The sequence below is a fragment of the Trichosurus vulpecula genome, chromosome 5 (genome assembly GCF_011100635.1).
Source record: "Trichosurus vulpecula isolate mTriVul1 chromosome 5, mTriVul1.pri, whole genome shotgun sequence".
Lineage (NCBI taxonomy): Eukaryota > Metazoa > Chordata > Mammalia > Diprotodontia > Phalangeridae > Trichosurus > Trichosurus vulpecula.
Window position 1 is genome coordinate 258,346,204 of NC_050577.1, and position 18,437 is coordinate 258,364,640.

At 36.2% G+C, this 18,437-nt stretch overlaps 1 protein-coding gene across 5 annotated transcripts in view; it reads right to left on the minus strand.

Moving 5' to 3' along the window:
* Window positions 1-18,437, minus strand: part of USP15 (ubiquitin specific peptidase 15) — a 165,940-nt gene that overhangs the window by 116,820 nt on the left and 30,683 nt on the right. For all 5 annotated transcript variants that reach the window (XM_036759129.1, XM_036759135.1, XM_036759131.1 and 2 more), the window contains exons 2-3: window positions 7,594-7,721; window positions 1,820-1,950 (exon numbers count right to left, since the gene is read on the minus strand). In XM_036759129.1, the coding sequence (XP_036615024.1) occupies window positions 1,820-1,950; window positions 7,594-7,721 (259 nt within the window). The remainder of the gene's footprint in view (window positions 1-1,819; window positions 1,951-7,593; window positions 7,722-18,437) is intronic.

The following is an 18,437-nucleotide window of genomic DNA, read 5'->3' on the forward strand; positions in this document are numbered from 1 at the left end:
GGAAAGGAGACAGTGAGGTTGGAGTAGGGATGATAGCTTGGAAGTCTTATTGTCTAACTAGATATAAGCTGCTTAAGGACAAGACTTTTGCTTTATTTATCTTCATATCCTCTTCACTATAAAGTGTGAAGCACTTAAAAATATTTGTTGAATGAAAAATCATCTTGACAGACTTTATATTAACTGCCAGCAAAAAGGGTCTCAAAACGGAGGTGGGTATTTTCTGGTTGTGGCAAATAAAACACATTTTTTAAAAATCATTTTAGAGGAATCTGGGTTAAATTACTAACCCAGGATCTTCCCAAAAGATCCTAAAGCTTGCCACAACTTTTATTTTTCTATTGCCTTATTGGGCAGAAATTATAATTTAATCCAAGAACAAAAACAATGATTTACCTAATAGTTTATTCTGCTAAGTATGAGATTATGTAGAGTAGTATAATAGAAAGAAAACTGAATTTGGAGTCAGAAGACCTGGATCTGAATCATTATTACCTGTGTGACCCTGGATGTCCCTACACTTATTGAGCTTCAGTTCACTCATTTGTAAAATGAGAGGGATTAGATCTGATGGATCTTTAATGTCACTTCTGGCTCTAAATCTATGATACTGCAACCTAAAAACTTTATAATCACTGAGTACCTGAAAGCATTTTCCAATTAACTGTTTCCCTATTCTTCAAAATCTTCAAAATAGTAGCTTTTTATATTCACAGGGCTACAAATTTTTAGAGCTGAAAGGGACTTAAGATATCATCTAGGCTAACACCTCAGGGGAAGAAAAAAACTGATTCCTGGAGAGATGAATTTTATTTTTAAAACAGTTGTCATTTCTCATGGATGTCTGAGGCTTTGTGAGTTAAGGTTTTAGGAACAATTTTATTTTTCCCTCTACGATTGCTGTGTCAGTGAAAGTCATCAGAGACAGTTTTAACTTTATTTTTATAAAACCTCTTTAAATGGGTTAAACTTAACCAGAAATTCTCTAAACTAGAATATACCATCATTATCCAACCAAACTTCCCAACTGGGAAGTTTCTAGATATCGCCAACATTTCTGAGTTCCAAAACGTTCAATTTTGGAATGGTCACAAAGAAATGCTGAAACAAAACACAAAGCCCTATTTCTCCCATAAAATTTGAAATAATCAAGAACTACATATTCAACCTTGATTAAAAAAGAAGTATATCAGAGTTGGCTATGAAAATTTAAATCTTTCCATAATTACCAACAACATTTGTATTTCCAAATAACCGAATCTACCTGGAAATAAATCATATAAATTTAGTCTACTAGTTTTCTTACCTAAGCAGACCTACATTCAGAATGTGATTCATCCTGATTAGAAAATGTACATAACAGAACATATTTCCAAGAGACTTCTGCCCCCAGTGAGAAAAACTCACCAGTTGTACAAAGTTGGCAAATCTGTTTGAAGATATTTTAGTGCCTGGCACTCTCAAAAGTATAGCACTGCCCTTTGCTTTTAAGAATAATTTCATAGTTCTAGGAGAAAAAAATTCTGACTACCTACAAAGTAGTTACAAAGCTTTACATAGAAAATTCCATATTAAGATTTTCAGTGTTGTATTCTGCAACAATAATAAATCTTGATTATTGTTCAACTTTGACATGCTTCTATGTAAGCTACTTCTATAAATAATTTTCAAGAATATTTTATTTAAATAAACTTGGTTTTATAATCTGAACAATTTCAAAAGTATTTACTATTTGACATACTTCAATAATATATTTTGAGATACTCAAAACATTCAAATCACATACCATTATCTGAGTTCACTTTTCTTTAAAAATTACCTTGCGTGCTATTGGTTCCTGACCCTCCATCAATGTGTACCAGCTGACAAGTTTATTCCAGCCTTCAGTTGGCAAGAGGATATAATCCAATTCATCAATAAGATGTTCCTTAAGGGACTGAGCATCACCATCTGTGAAAGAAAAGTTACTCTTAATACATGTAAGATGTGACAGTATCAATTTCAATATGTTTTTAGGACATACATGTTTCAAAATATAAACACAATCTAATTCTCTTTTTGCTATATATTTTATATATATAGTAGCTTTTAAATATGAAAATTTCCAAATACAGATAAAAAACGCACATTTGAAACTAGATGATATTAACTAACTGGAAAATTATAAAATCTAAATGATGATGTTTAGCTGGATTAGTGTTTTAGGAATTAACTGCTTAAAAATATATAAAAACTTATTTTAAGCATTAAAAGGAAAATTTATTACACACATAAATATATATAACATATACATATGTGTGTGTATATATGCATGTGTATATAGTCAGCAGGCAAAAAACATGATTTCTGTAAATAAATTAAAGATGGATAGCTCATATTCAATCTTCACCACCTGACAGTTGCAAATAGTCCATCCATGACCTAGATCCCTCCCCCAAGGTCTGAGCTTGAGGTGCTAATTATAACAATAACATAGTTAAAAATATTTTATATATATTATCAGATGTTTAATCTGTGACATGGTTGAAGATCTAAATTCCACTCTCAAACTTCCTGTTGGAATGGAATTTCAAAGGCAGACTATCCCAGGGATATAATGCTAAATTAAGTAGCTACATACTATTGGAAATGCTTGTTTTATTTCAAGGTCAAAATAAAATAAATAAAATTTTTAAAAAGTAGCTGTAGTAATACTAAATTCTGATCATCCCAAGAGTTAATAAAGAGTTCCTACTAGGAGGAATACTTTGAAGATGATCTGGTCACATCACATGTATAATTATATTTTTGTTTTAATAAAGTCTCTTTGAAAAAGATAAACTATTTAGTAAATTTATGAATTCTGAAGAAAACAAATACAGTGCTAGTGTAATTATATTATACTAGACCTTTACTGGAAATCAATTGTGTCTATACCTCTGTATTTAAAGTTCAAGTTCAAATAACGGTCCAAAATAGTTACCTATTATAGTGGGAACTTTGAGATCAGAACAGCCCAAGAAAAAATAGAGGACTGATAGTTTTTGACTAAAAAGCTAACTTAATCCAAATCAAAGAACACAGTACTTATAAATGGCAGGGTCAAAGAATAATAATAATCATAATACAACTTGCTACCATATAAAATAAAGCTACCATGTAAACAGAATTTGCTACTATAATTAAAATGTGCTACCATGCAAATAAACAAACAAAATAATGGTCTTTCTGGATTTTAAAAAAATCCTACTAGTTGTATTTAATTATATTCTAGTTTTCCATTACATTAAGATACCACAAGATAAGTTATTCCTCTGCTGATGGACACTTGTTTCTATAATTTTTTATAATTATAAAGTAAAGCTGTAAAAAAGGTCTTCTGAATACATAACTATTTTCTTTCTTTTTGATAATACCCTCAAGAAAATTTTCTAACAATGAAATTAACATATTTGTAGGTATGACTATTTTTGTAATTCTTTTTTTTTTTTGGAGGGGGGTAGGCAGGGCAATTATACTTAAGTGACTTGCCCAAGGTCACACAGGCAGTAAGTGTGTCAAGTGTCTGAGGCCGAATTGGAACTCAGGTCCTCCTGACTCCAGGGCTGGTGCTCTACTCACTGTGCCACCTAGCTGCCCCTATTTTTGTAATTCTTAATGTGTATTGCCAGAATGCCCTCAAAAAAGTTCCCACTAGTTTGCAAATTCTACCAGCAATTAATGAGTATACTTGTTTTGATGAAACTTTTTCAGCACTGAGTTTCACTGATTTTAATTATTTTTGCCAACCTTAGTGGTATGAGGTGGAACTGCAAACTTTGCTTTATTTTGAATCTCTCCTGATGGAGCATCTTCTTAAAAGATTATTAATGATTTGTGTTTTCTTCTTTTGAGAAATTTCTGCCTGTATCCTTTCAACTATTTATCCACTGGAGGACTAAGAGCTACTTTTGTAAATTCTAAATATGTCATTATGTATTAAGATGTCCTTTTTACCTGTCATTGTCACCGCTAAACTGTTTAGTAAAGAATTTACCTTATGAATGAATTAGTTTTTTTAAAAGCTACATAATCCTTTTTCTCCATGAAATAAAAGTCACACAACAAATAAACCCAGAAATAAAGTCTTTCATGACATTTTCTAAATGGCCAAGTACCCCAACAATTAATGAAAACCAGAAGAAATATTTCTATTTTAAATGTAACAGAATCATGTGTAGTATCAACAGCAAGACCCCTTAAAGCAGATGATCAACTGACTGTACTACTTTGAGGCTTCTCAAAAGAAGCCCAATGCAGCTCAATATTGGGGAAACCTCATCAACTTTCAAGATCTCATCAGCCTTAGCACCCTATGTCACACCATCCTCAGTTCCTCTGCTTGCAGGGTGGAGCCATGAAATCCTTCATTAAAGGAAGGAGCTCAGTTCAGAATATTTCCTTATTTCTCACCTGGCTGCACTACTCTGGGACTTCTTGCACTTTTTCAACATGCCTCAGGTACCTTCCCCTCCCTTCTCCCATTTCAGCTTCCTTTTGTGGACTGTCTTCCCTCATTAAATTGTAAGCTTCTTGAGAGCAGGGACTGTCTTTTTTCATGTTTATATCCCCAGTGATTTAGCACAGTGACTGGCACATAGTAAATGCTTCATAAATATTTACTGACTGAGCGACTCATCTGTTTAAAAAATACCTGCTAGTTGACTCATATGCTCTTTTTCTCCTCCCTCAAAATAAGTGCGATCGGGAGGTAGACATTAGAAATGGAAAAATCAGTGGGCATTATGGGACGAGGAAGTATAGAAGAGCAAGACTACAAAATGCTGACTCCCCCAAAATGTCATCTGTCTAGAATTCTGCAAAAGGGATGAGCAGTATGGTTACACTCATCCTAAAGCAAAAAATATTTAAAGATGAATTTCCCAGTTAATATTTAAAACAGAGAAAACAACAACAAAAAAAACTCCATGTTACACAACTACTTATTTCATTTAATTTAGTAAATATTCATGCGGTACAGCAGGAAAATAAGTTACTCCAAATCCATGAATAGGGAGAAAAATAAGGCAGGATTAATCTTAACCCATAATACTTAAATGACTGCTTTGTAAATTACATATCCTTATGACACATGAATTCTACATTATATCTCCATAAAAATTTCCAACTTACTATATTCTAAAAGTTTGTCAGTTTAGAACTTGGAATTTATTTCCCCATAGAAACAATGTTACAAATGGTGGTCAGGTGGCTTATAATATTCTATAAATGCCCATTTAAACTCTTAATGTATCTGAAGCACAACAATGTATTAAGAATATCAGAGAACCCAACTACAATATATAACAACGTCTCTACAGGAAGAAACATTCAGAGATTCAATATGGCACGTAAAGATCTCACCTCCTCCTAAAGTGGAAGATCAGGGATTCCTCATCAAAAGACCTCTAGTCCAGCTAGATAACGGGGAGGAGGATGACCCTCAAGCAACTCATGATAGCTACCACTGCCTGGGAAAAGACTGGGGGAAGCTCTTCCGAGGCAGGGGAAAGCATGAGTACAGGAAAGATTGCAGGGAGGAGGGCTGGAGCTTATGCTAGTTATTATCCTCAGGACACTTCTTGGTTTTAGCTGGTTCCCTGGTCATCTTTTTCTCCTTTCTTCTGCTGGTCTCAAGTATTGGCCTAAGGCTTTCCTTTATACTACCCCCCACACCTACTGAGAAGGGTAAAAAGGGAATAAGTAAGCATTTATACGCTTCTAAATCATATAAATAAGCATTTATTTATATTATAAATGCTAACTATTACTGTTATTATTATTTAGCACCTACTATGTACCAGGCACTGTACTAAGCATTTTACAAACGTTATTTCATCTGACCCTCACATCAACCCTGCAAAGTAGGCGCTATTATTACCCCCATTTTACAGTTGAGGAAACTGAGGCAAACAGAGATTAAGTGACTTACCTAGGGTGGACAACACTGGTAAGTGTCTGAGGATGGGCTGAAACTAGTTTAGGGGTTTGAAGCTGGAGTCAGGAAGACTTAGGTTGAAACTCTGCTGTGATATTTATTAGCTGTATGACCACAGGCAAGTATCAACCTCAGAGTCTCCATTTTCTCCTCTGTAAAATGAGGTTAATTATACCTAGAGCTCTTGCCTCACAGGGTTATAAGGTTCACATGAGATAAAGTTTATAGTCCTTTACAAACTTTAATGTGGTAAATGAATTTTGTTTCAGACCATGACTTCTCTCTTTCTAAGCCCATTAAAAAAAAAAACAAACAAACAGCCTCAAAGCTTTTGTCCAATCCCTAAATCAAGCACCCAGACATTTAAAAATTCTCCCTGCTGAATCGGTCCTTCTTTGTCTTTTTCACGTAGACTCTTGAGGAGAAGACACAGAAGGCACAGGGGTCTCTCTGGGTATGGTTTCTCCTGATTCTGTCCACAAAGTGGGAAGCCATGATGCACTTGGAATCATTAGTTCTCCAAGTCTCAGCTCAAGTGCTCACTTTTCTGGTGCCCTGTCACCCCAAGTCACCCACTGTCTCCTTTGGGTGTGCCTTGTTCACACATAGTTTATCTTCACACATGCTGGCTCTCCTGTTAGAATGTAAACTCTAAAGGGGCAGGGATTGTTTTTCTTTTGTCTTTGCTTAGGACAGTGCCAGGCACACACAAAGCATTTAAGAATTCCTTACTGATAGATAATCTAGGCAAATTATTCAACCTCCCTGAACTTCAGGTCTCTTCATTTGTAAAATGAGGATAATAATGCTTATTATATTCTTCCTTATGAAGATGTTGTAAGGAAATCATTGTTTAAAGCTTAAAATGCTATATATAGAAATGTGAATTTTTAATTACACAAATGACTAAATTAAAATTCACCACATTTCAGGAAAAATTAACAGACTTAGGCTGTCCTAAACAGTATATCCCAGAAACTAGGATGGAGGTCTGAGGTAAAAAGACTTGGGGAGCAGAGGGGTAAGGATACCATACTGGGGCTTGGGATGAGGGTGGAGAGGAGGGAGAATAGCTAATGGAAGAGCAGGTTGACACGATAGGGACAAGGGAGGAGTAACAGGAGAGTCACGTAGGATTACACTGTCTTTTTTCAACCCATATCTAATCCTTGACTGGAACTGGCCCTAGTATAGTAGATGTGAGGAAAGGTTGAGAGAGGGAATCTTAGGTTAGGAGGAAAGGCAGATTAAGAAAGGCAACCCTAAGCTTTAGCACTAAGGGAGAGAACGGAAATTCCTGTGTCCACAGGGCTGAGATGGTGATATTTTTATGTGAGGGACATATATAAGTCAGGTGTACTTAAACTGGGAACTCAAAATAGGCTCACATATTTCTTTTAATTATCTTTCCAAAATGTGTATTTTCTACATTTGGTCAATGTTAATAAAGTTAAATACTTATATTCTTTCAAAATGAGATGCTAACTTGATCACGAATAAACAAAAATAATCAGTGACACACAATACTTTGGCATATCAGGTCCAATATATGAAATCTATAATGCAAAGAAATGTCTAATTCATTAATTCATTTAACACACTGACAGCCTTACTTAAGGAAGACAATAATAAATAACCTTTAAGGAGTCCAGAATTATCAATGGGACCAGGGTACACATTTTGATCTCCCATCTGGTATTTGTCCCAACTGTCAAACCCAACATATTTTTTCCACTGTTTGAACCAACGACTATCCACTAAATACCTAGAAAAGAAAAGAAAAAAAACGTTAAAGAAAAACAGTTTAAAACAAAAAATCAATCTCCTGGCAATATAGGAAGACTCCAAAAACATTCCCCTTTTTCCTTCATAAATTCTTAACAACCTCAAAGGATTACTGAGAATTATGGTGACGCACTTAAAGTTATTAGGGGGGAAAGAGCACTATCTAAGCATAAAGTACTATTACTGAAAGACTCCAAATGACTAGTATTTAGAGGCGGAGGGACTGAGTCATAATTCCTTCGTAGCCCTCCCCAGTAGCATCTAGCACAGTGCTAACAATATAGCAGGTATTCCATAAAGAGCTGCTGAAATGAACTGAATCCATTAATCAACACAGGCAATAGCTCAAACATGGCTAGTGGTTATTTCATTGTTTTGGCAAACACTGAATGAGTAAAATCCCCCTACCAAAACCCACTCTATGATTTAGTCTCAGAGAGTTGCCTGGGGCACAGGGTTACATGGTTACATAGCCAGTATGCAGAAGCAATACTTGAAACCGGGTCTTCCTCGCTTTAAGGTTGGCACTCTATTCACTGCTCCAAGCACTAAATTATGATAACCAAATACTCCACACATTTTTAAAAAGTGCCTGATCATGTTTAAAGGCAAACCATGATTAAAAAAAAAAGACATGGAACAACAAAAAAAGTTACTAACAGAATACATTTTTGCAAATCATCCTAAACATAATTGTGCTGTTTCTTTACCTATAATAAAGCCTCAGTGAAATAATCTAGCTTTGTTTCAAACATTTATACTTTGCCCTAGCAGTATTTTATCTACATTTGACTGGGAAATGTTTAAGGTTAACATGAAATTTCAGGTGTGGCCATCTGTTGTTCAGTCATGTCTGACTCTTTGTGACCCCATGTTGGTTTTTCTTTCTGCCAAAGATGGAGTGGTTTGCCACTTCCTTCTCTAGCTCTTTTACAGATGAGGAAACTGAGGCAAACAGGGTTAAGTGACTTGCCCAGGGTGGCAGAGCTACTAAATGTCTGAGGCCGGATTTGAACTCACGAAGATGAGTTTTCCTGACTCATAAAAACATGGCCACATGTTTTTATAAAGATACTCAAGTTTCATCACTTACCCTGTTGTTGAATTCTGAAAATGTAATGGGCAAGTTGGTGCTGCAGCGGATAGAGTGCTATGCCTGGAGTCAAGAAGACTCATCTTTATGAGTTCAAATGGGTCTCAGACACTCACTGGCTATGTGACCTTGGGCAAGTCACTTAACCCTATTGGCCTCAGTTTCCTCTGTAAAATGAGCTGAAGGAGGAAATGGCGAACTACTTCAGTATCTTTACCAAGAAAACCCTAAATGGGAACTTGAAGAGATGGACATACTGAAGAAATGTATTTAATACAATTTTAAGTATTCATGTGTCAGGAGAAGGAAGTAGCAGTCTGCATCTAAGAATGATATTATGTGCAGCTCTGTTAACTATATCTGAAGAAAAATTTGAGAGCTGGGGAAAAAAGCCAGAAAGAGGCAAATAAAATGATCAAGTAGCTTCTTTCTCTACATGGAGAGGGATGTATAATAAAAACCCTTAGGAATCATCCACTGGAAAGACGGAGGCAGAGATAGGACTGGAGTGAACCCAGACAAGTTCAAGTATATTAGAGAGCACACTTTAAAACTTAGAAGAATACTTAAGACAAATGAAAGGAAGTATAATTTTCCATAGCAGGTAAAATACTTATATAACATGTTACCCCAAGAATTAGTGCAGGAAAATATAAATAACTTTAAATGCATGCTAAATCCCTAATGGACATAAAGTATATTTTAAGGGTTATTTTCCTAATCTTTAATAGTTGATGTCAGATAAAGCATAAAAGCACATTCCCATAACATGTCTTTTGACATTACTTATAAAAACAAAACATAGGGTTTGTCTGTTCCAATATGACATTTATTTCCTCTAGAGGAGTAAAGCCCATGGGTGAAAAGAGGATATACTTGTTATTCAAAACTGGATGTGTTTAAATAACTATAAGTGTAACTATAAAATATCAGTTATTTAAAGACCAAGTGAAAACTAAGAAACACAAGTTGTCATCATACTGGTGCACAAGATAAGAAAATGTACCACAGTATCACAAGTCTATTTCCAGCTTTATAATAATGGAAGAGGGAGGAAATGACAAATTTATCTACAACTCCCCCCACTCCAACTTTTAATAGTTTTAAGCAGACTAGCATCCAGAAACTAAAACCACAATAATCTCTTTAAAATACCTGTAAATGCTCTAAACTAACATTTAAAGTAATAACCTTGAGATACAGCTGAACAGTAAAATCTGAATAGTCAAAGAGAACCTTAATAAGTTCAATACTGTTCTGATGTTAATTTAAAGCAATCTCTCCTGTCTTCATCTCACACATCTAATCAGTTCTTTAGCCCTATGGATTCTTTCTCCACCAACATTTCTTTCATCCATCCATTCATCCTCCTTTCTATTTCTACCCTTATCTCTTCTCATCTAAACTATGATGAAAGCTGCTTAAACTAGTCTTCCTGCTCCAATCTGTCCCCTCCCCAACACAGACCACTGCTAGAATATTCTTTTTAACTGACTGTTCTGAGGTCATCTTTCCAAACTAAAAATCTTCTGAATTTTTGTCTACTGAATAAAGTATAAATTTCTAATGCAGTGGCATTCCAAGATTCTCCACAAGATGGTTTCAACATATCTGTCTCAGCTATTTCTCATTCTATTCTCCTTTATGTACTTTATCTTCTAGCCAAAGTAGACTGCACTTTTCCCCCCATTCTTGTCTTGCCTTCACCATTTCTGTTTTTTGCTCATGTCCCCATCAATATCCAGGTGGAACACTCTTCCCCACATCCATCCCTATCTGTTACAACCCATCCCCATTTAAATCTATTGAATAGGGGGATGATATAGTAAGATCTGCTCTTCAATTTAACAGCAGAATGGAGGGTGGCCTGGGGTGAGGAAAGACTTGAGGAAAGGAGACTAACCAGCATTCTATTACAACAGTCCAGGCGGGGAAATGAAGGCTTGCACCAGAGTGGTTGCAAAGTGAGAGGAGAAAAAGAGGCATATATGAGTGATGTTACAAAAGTAAAATCAACAGGACTTGGCAACAGATTGGATATGGAGGGCTGAGAGTGTGATAAGCTGAGGATGACACTTGACTTGTGTGCCTGGGTGACTGAGAGGACAGTGGTCAGTAATAGGGAAGCTAAGAATGGGGAAGGTTTTGGAGGAAAAATGAATTCAGTTTTGGAAATATTAAGTCTAAGGTGTCATATGGGATTATCCATGAGATGTCCAATTGGCAGTTAATGTTTGAATAAGTAGATCTGAGAATCATCAGCAAAGAAACGATAATTGAAATCATAAGAGCTGATAAGATCAAGTGAAACAGTATGTAGAGAGAAGAGGGCCTAGGACAGAACTTTGGGAGGCACACATCTTTAGCGAGCATCACTTGGGTGAAGATCCAGCAAAGGAGAATGAAAAGTGGTCAGATAGATAAAAGGAGAACCAGGGTACCATAGTGATGGAAATTGAAAGAGAAGAGGGTATCAAGGAGAAGAGGTTGAAAAACTGTCAAAAGCTGCAGAGATCAAGAAGGATGAGGACTGAGAAAAAGCCATTAGACTGGCAAATAAGAGATCATTAGTAACTTTGAAAAGAGCAGTTTTGGTTGAATGATGAGGTTGGAAGCCAAACTACAGAAAGTTAAAAAGAAAAAAAAAACCTAACTTAACCTTTCAGGGGAAAGGAAGCAGAAGCACTGATTATAGACAGTTTCCTCAAGTAATTTAGTCACAAAAGAGAGAAGAAATATAGGATGATAGCTAGGAAGGACAAATGAATCAGGTAAGGGTTCTTGGAGGATGGAGGAGGAGGAGGCACAGGAATATTTATATGCAGAAAGGAAGCCAATAGACAAGGACAGGTTGAAGTAAAAGGGAGGAGATAATGAAGGAGGAAATCTACTGGAGAAGATGGCATGAAAGGAGATTACTTGTACATGTAGAGGGGCTTGCCTTAATAAGGAGAAAGGGTACCTCTTCATTTGAGACAGGGGTGAGAAAGGGGATATTTGGCAGAAGGCATCTGGGTAAGATGAGATGAGGAAGAAGAGGGACCTCTCATCAAATGGCCTCAATTTTCTCCAGTAAAATATGAAGCAAGGTTCTCAGCTGAGAGGCACTGGCAGATGTAGCCACGGGAAGTTTGAAAAAGGATGAAATGATAGACCTCTGGAGAAAACTGAATGGGGATAAAAAGGAATATACTTTCTTCTCAAAAGTACATGGCACATACTCAAAAACTGACCATGTACTAGGGCATAAAAACCTCACAATCCAGTGCAGAAAAGCAGAAATAGTCAATGCATCCTTTTCAGATCATGATGCAATAAGAATCATTTTCAATAAAGTACCATGGAAGAATAAGCTAAAAACTAATTGGAAACTAAATAATTTAATTCTAAAGAATGAGTGGGCCAAAGAACAAATCAGAGAAACAATTAATAATTTCATGCAAGAGAATGACAATAATGAAACAACATACCAAAACTTATGGGATGCAGCAAAAGCAGTTCTTAGGGGAAGTTTTATATCTCTAAATGCCTACATGAATAAAATAGGGAAAAAGGAGATCAATGATCTAGGCATACAGCTGAAAAAGCTAGAAAAAGAGCAAATTGAAAACCCCCAATTAAATACCAAATTAGAAATAATGAAAATCAAAGGAGAGATTAATAAAATTGAAAACCAGGAAAACTATTGAATTAATAAATAAAACAAAGAGCTAGTTTTATGAAAAAACCAATAAAATTGATAAACCTTTGGCCAATTTCATTAAAAAAAAGAAAGAAGAAAATCAAATTACCAGTATCAAAAATGAAAAGGGTGATTAATGAAGAGGAAATCAAAACAATAATTAGGAATTATTTTGCCCAACTGTATGCCCATAAATTTGACAACCTTAGAGATATGGATGGATATCTACAAAAACATAAACTGCCCAGGCTAACAGAGAAGGAAGTGAAATTTCTTAATAACCCCATATCAGAAAAAGAAATTGAGCATGCCATCAATGAACTCCCTAGGAAAATATCTCCAGGGACAGATGGTTTTACATGTGAATTCTATCAAACATTTAAAGAACAACTAATTCCAATACTTTGTAGACTATTTGGGAAAATAGGTGAAGAAGGAGTCCTACCAAATTCTTTTTATGACACAAATATGGTACTAATACCCAAACCAGGTAGAGTTAAAACAGAGAAAGAAAATTATAGACCAATTTCTCTAATGAATATTGATGCAAAAATTTTAAATAAAATATTAGCAAAAAGACTGCAGCAAGTCATTACGAGAATAATACACTATGACCAGGTAGGATTTATTCCAGGAATGCAAGGCTGGTTCAATATTAGGAAAACTATTAGCATAATTGACCATATCAACAACAAAATTAGCAGAAACCATATGATCATCTCAATAGATGCAGAAAAAGCCTTTGACAAAGTACAACACCCATTCCTATTAAAAACACTAGAAAGCATAGGAATAAGTGGAACCTTCCTCAAAATTATAAATAGCATCTACCTAAGACCATTGACAAGCATTATTTGCAATGGGGATAAACTAGATGCATTCCCAATAAGATCAGGGGTGAAACAAGGATGTCCATTATCACCCCTATTATTCAATTTGGTACTAGAAACATTAGCTGTAGCAATAAGAGAAGAAAAAGAAATTGAAGGAATTAGAATAGGAAAAGAAGAAACTAAATTATCACTTTTTTGCAGATGATATGATGATTTATCTAGAGAATCCTAGAGAATCAAGTAAAAAACTACTTGAAATAATAAACAACTTTAGCAAAGTTGCAGGATATAAAATAAACCCACATAAATCCTCAGCATTCCTATACATTACTGACAAAGCCCAACAGCAAGAGATAGAAAGAAAAATTCCATTCAAAGTTACTGAAGGCACTATAAAATATTTGAGAGTCTATTTGCCAAGACAAACCCAGGGCCTATATGAACATAACTATGAAACACTTTTCACGCGAATAAAATCAGATCTAAATAAATGGAAAAATATCAGTTGCTCATGGTTAGGCCGAGCTAATACAATAAAAATGACAATTTTACCTAAATTAATATATCTATTTAGTGCCATACCAATCGAACTACCAAAAAATTTTTTTTACTGAGCTGGACAAAATAATAACAAAATTCATTTGGAAAAACAAGAGGTCTAGAGTATCTAGGATATTAATGAAAAGACATGCTAGAGAAGGTGGCTTAGCCACACCAGATATTAAACTGTACTACACATCAGCAGTCATCAAAACTGCCTGGTACTGGTTAAGAAACAGGGGTGTGGATCAGTGGAATAGGATAGGTACACAAGTAGGAGAAATCAACAAGTTTAGCAATCTACTCTTTGATAAACCCAAAGACACCAGCTTCTGGGCTAATAATTCACTATTTCACAAAAACTGTTGGGAAAATTGGAAAATGGTAGGGCAAAAACTGGGCATAGACCAATATCTTACACCATATACCAAAATAAAGTCAAAATGGGTTCATGATTTAGGAGTAAAAGCTGATACTATAAGTAATTTGGGAAAGCAAGGAATAGTTTACTTATCAGATTTATGGAAAAGTAAAGAATTCATGACCCAACAAGAGATAGAGAGCATTACAAAATGCAAAATGGATAATTTTGATTATGTCAAATTGAAATGTTTTTGTACAAAAAAAGCCAATGCAACAAGAATTAGGAGGGAAGCAGAAAATTGGGAGAAAATCTTTGCAACTAGTATCTCTGATAAAGGCCTCATTTCTAAAATATACAGGGAACTGGGCCAAATATATAGGAATACAAGCCATTCCCCAATTGAGAAATGGTCAAAGGATATGAACAGGCAGTTTTCAGAGGAAGAAATTAAAGCTATCTATAGGCATATGAAAAAATGCTCTGGATCACTACTGATTAGAGAAATGCAAATCAAAACAACTCTTAGATACCACATCTCTCCTGTCAGATTGGCTAAAATAACAAAACAGGAAAATGATAAATGCTGGAAAGGATGTGGGGAAATTGGAACATTGTTGCATTGCTGGTGGAGTTGTGAGCTGATCCAGCCATTCTGGAGGGCAGTTTGGAACTATGTCCAAAGGGCTATAGATATGTTCATACCCTTTGACCCAGCAATACCACTTCTAGGGTTGTATCCCAAAGAAATCACACAAGAGGGAAAAGGACCCATATGTACAAGGATATTTATAGCAGCTCTTTTTGTGGTAGCCAAGAATTGGAAATCAAATTGGGGAATGGCTGAACAAGCTGTGGTATATGAAGGTGATGGAATACTATTGTGCCATAAGAAATGGGGATGATGCAGACTTCGTAACAACCTGGAAAAACCTACACGACATAATGCTGAGTGAGCGGAGCAGAGCCAGGAGAACGTTGTGCACAGCCACAGATATATGGATCCCGTGAGGACCAACCCTGACATACTTCGCTCTTCTCAGCAACCTAAGGGGCAAGGACAACTCCAGGGGACTCAAGATGGAGAATGCTATCCTCATCCAGAGAAAGAACTGTGAAGTTTGAATACAGATCGAGGCGCATTACATGCTTGCCTTTTTTGCTTCTCTTTTGTTTTTGTTTTTGGGTTGTTGTTTTTTTTTGGTTCTGTTTCTTCTTTCTCATGATTCATTCCATTGGTCAAAATTCTTCTCCGCAACCTGACTAGTGCATAAATTAATTCAATGTGAAGTTATACATGACATTTATATGAGATTCCATGCCGTCTTGGGGAGGGAGGGGGGAGGAGAGAAAATGTGGAACTCAAAACTATGTAGAACCGTGTGTGGTAAACTAAAAATAAATAAAGAAATTGAAAAAAAAATTTAGAAAAGCCATTGTGTTGAGTGGAATGTTAATTGGGAGGATGTAAAAGGACTGTCTTGCCGTAGTGATGCCCATTTGAGGTTCTTTAACATAAATTTGTAGTGGACCCGGTCTGTAGTTCTGTGATTTTCTCCAGCTTGCTATAGGGACGAGCAATGGCTGCAGCTAGTGGCAGTGATCCAGGGCTGAAGCTTGGGAGGGCAAGATTGTCATCCAGTAGTTTTTCAGTTATGTCTGAATCTTCATGATCTCATTTAGTTGTCTGTTTCTTTGGGGGGTGGGGGTTGTGGGAGACAGTGGAGTGGTTTGCCATTTCTTTCTCCAGGTCATTTTATATGTGGGAAAACTGAGGCAAACAGGGTTAAGTGATTTGCCCAGGGTCACATAGCTAATAAGTGTCTGAGGCCAGATGTGAACTCACGAAGATGAGTCTGACTGACTCCAGGCCTGGCACTCTATTATGCCGCCTAGCTGCCAAGGGCAAGATGAGGGATATGATAAAGAGTCAAGGGACTTAAGAGCACAGTGTGGAGATAACTGGTTCACTAAGGGGTCAATATATGGAAGACTGTAGTGATAGATGAGGAAAGAATTGAGAGGTCAAGTGATTAAAAGTCATGGTGAAGATGGAGCTCAGGGCTGGGAGTGGCAAGGCACAGCAAGAATAGATTATGATCAGATAGAGGCGTTTCAGGGTTCCTCAACATGGAAGTAGTGCATTTGCAGGTAAGTGATGGTAAAATCAAGGGTATTTTTGTATGTGGCTCAGGTTGAGTGGAAGAAGAGGGCATGTGAAATGAATAAGTTAAGGAACTGTGAGGTTAGGGTGGTCGAGACATATATGCTGAATAAGGGCAGAAGCTGAGGAGAGAAAGACTGTGAGCCCTCACTGAAGAAGAGGAAGTCACCTGAAAGCTAGAAGATAATAAGTATATGAGTATATGATGGGGAGTAGTATAAATTCAGAATTTATTTATTTATTTTTAATTTAAATTTATTTATTTAACATATTTGGTTTTCAGCATTGATTTTCACAACAGTTTGAATTACAAATTTTCTCCCCATTTCTACCCTCCCCCCCACTCCAAGATGGCTTGTATTCTGGTTGCCCTGTTCCCCAGTCAGCCCTCCCCTCTATCACCCCCCTCCCCTCTCATCCCCTTTTCCCTTCCTTTCTTGTAGGGCAAGATAAATTTCTACGCCCCATTGCCTGTGTATCTTATTTTTTAGTTGCATGCAAAAACTTTTTTTTTTTGAACATCTGATTTTAAAACTTTGAGTTGCAAATTCTCTCCCCTCTTCCCTTCCCTCCCACCCTCCCTAAGAAGTCGAGCAATTCAACCTAGGCCACACATGTATCATTATGTATAACCCTTCCACAATACTCATGTTGTGAAAGGCTAACTACATTTTGCTCCTTTTCAACCCATCCCGCTTTATTGAATTTTCTCCCTTGACCCTGTCCCCTTTCCAAAGTGTTTGTTTTGATTACCTGCACCCCCAACTGCCCTCCCCTCCATCATCCCTCCACCTTTTATTTTTTATCTTCCTCCCTCTTCTTTCCTGTGGGGTAAAATACCCAACTGAGTATGTATGGTATTCCCCCTCAGGCAAGGTTCACTCATTCCCCCCTCACCTGCCCTCTCCCCTCCTCCCACAGAACTGCTTCCTCTTACCACCTTTATGCGAGATAATCCATCCCATTCTATCTCTCCCTATCTCCCTCTCTCAGTATGTTGCTCTCTCATCCCTTAATTTAATTTTATTTCTTTTAGATATCTTCCCTTCATCTTCAAGTCACCCTGTGTCTGCTCTCTCTTTTACATATATATATATATATAAAAACAGACATATATATACACATACATACACATACATACATATACACATAGGTACATACATACATATACATTCACTTATATATATACATAAACATATACACATATATATGCATATTCCCTTCAACTACCCTAATACTGAGGTCTCATGAATCATACACATCATCTTTCCATGTAGGAATGTACACAAAACAGTTCAACTTTAGTAAGTCCCTTGCAATTTCTGTTTCTTGATTACCTTTTCATGCTTCTCTTGATTCTTGTGTTTGAAAGTCAAATTTTCTATTCAGTTCTGGTCTTTTCACTGAGAAAGCTTGAAAGTCCTCTATTTTATTGAAAATCCATATTTTGCCTTGGAACATGATACTCAGTTTTGCTGGGTAGGTGATTCTAGGTTTTAATCCTAGCTCCATTGACCTTCGGAATATCGCATTCCAAGCCCTTCGATCTCTTAATGTAGAAGCTGCCAGATCTTGGATTATTCTGATTGGGTTTCCACAATACTCAAATTGTTTCTTTCTGGCTGCTTGCAATATCTTCTCCTTGATCTGGGAGCTCTGGAATTTGGCGACAATATTCCTAGGAGATTTCTTTTTGGGATCTATTTGAGGAGGCGATCGATGGATTCTTTCAATTTCTATTTTGCCCTGTGGCCCTAGAATATCAGGGCAGTTCTCCTTGATAATTTCTTGAAAGATGGTATCTAGGCTCTTTTTTTGATCATGGCTTTCAGGTAGTCCAATAATTTTTAAATTATCTCTCCTGGATCTATTCTCCAGGTCAGTGGTTTTTCCAATGAGATATTTCACCTTGTCTTCCATTTTTTCATTCCTTTGTTTCTATTTTATAATGGTTTCTCATAAAGTCACTAGCTTCTACTTGCTCCAATCTAATTTTTAGGGTGATATTTTCTTCAGTGGTCTT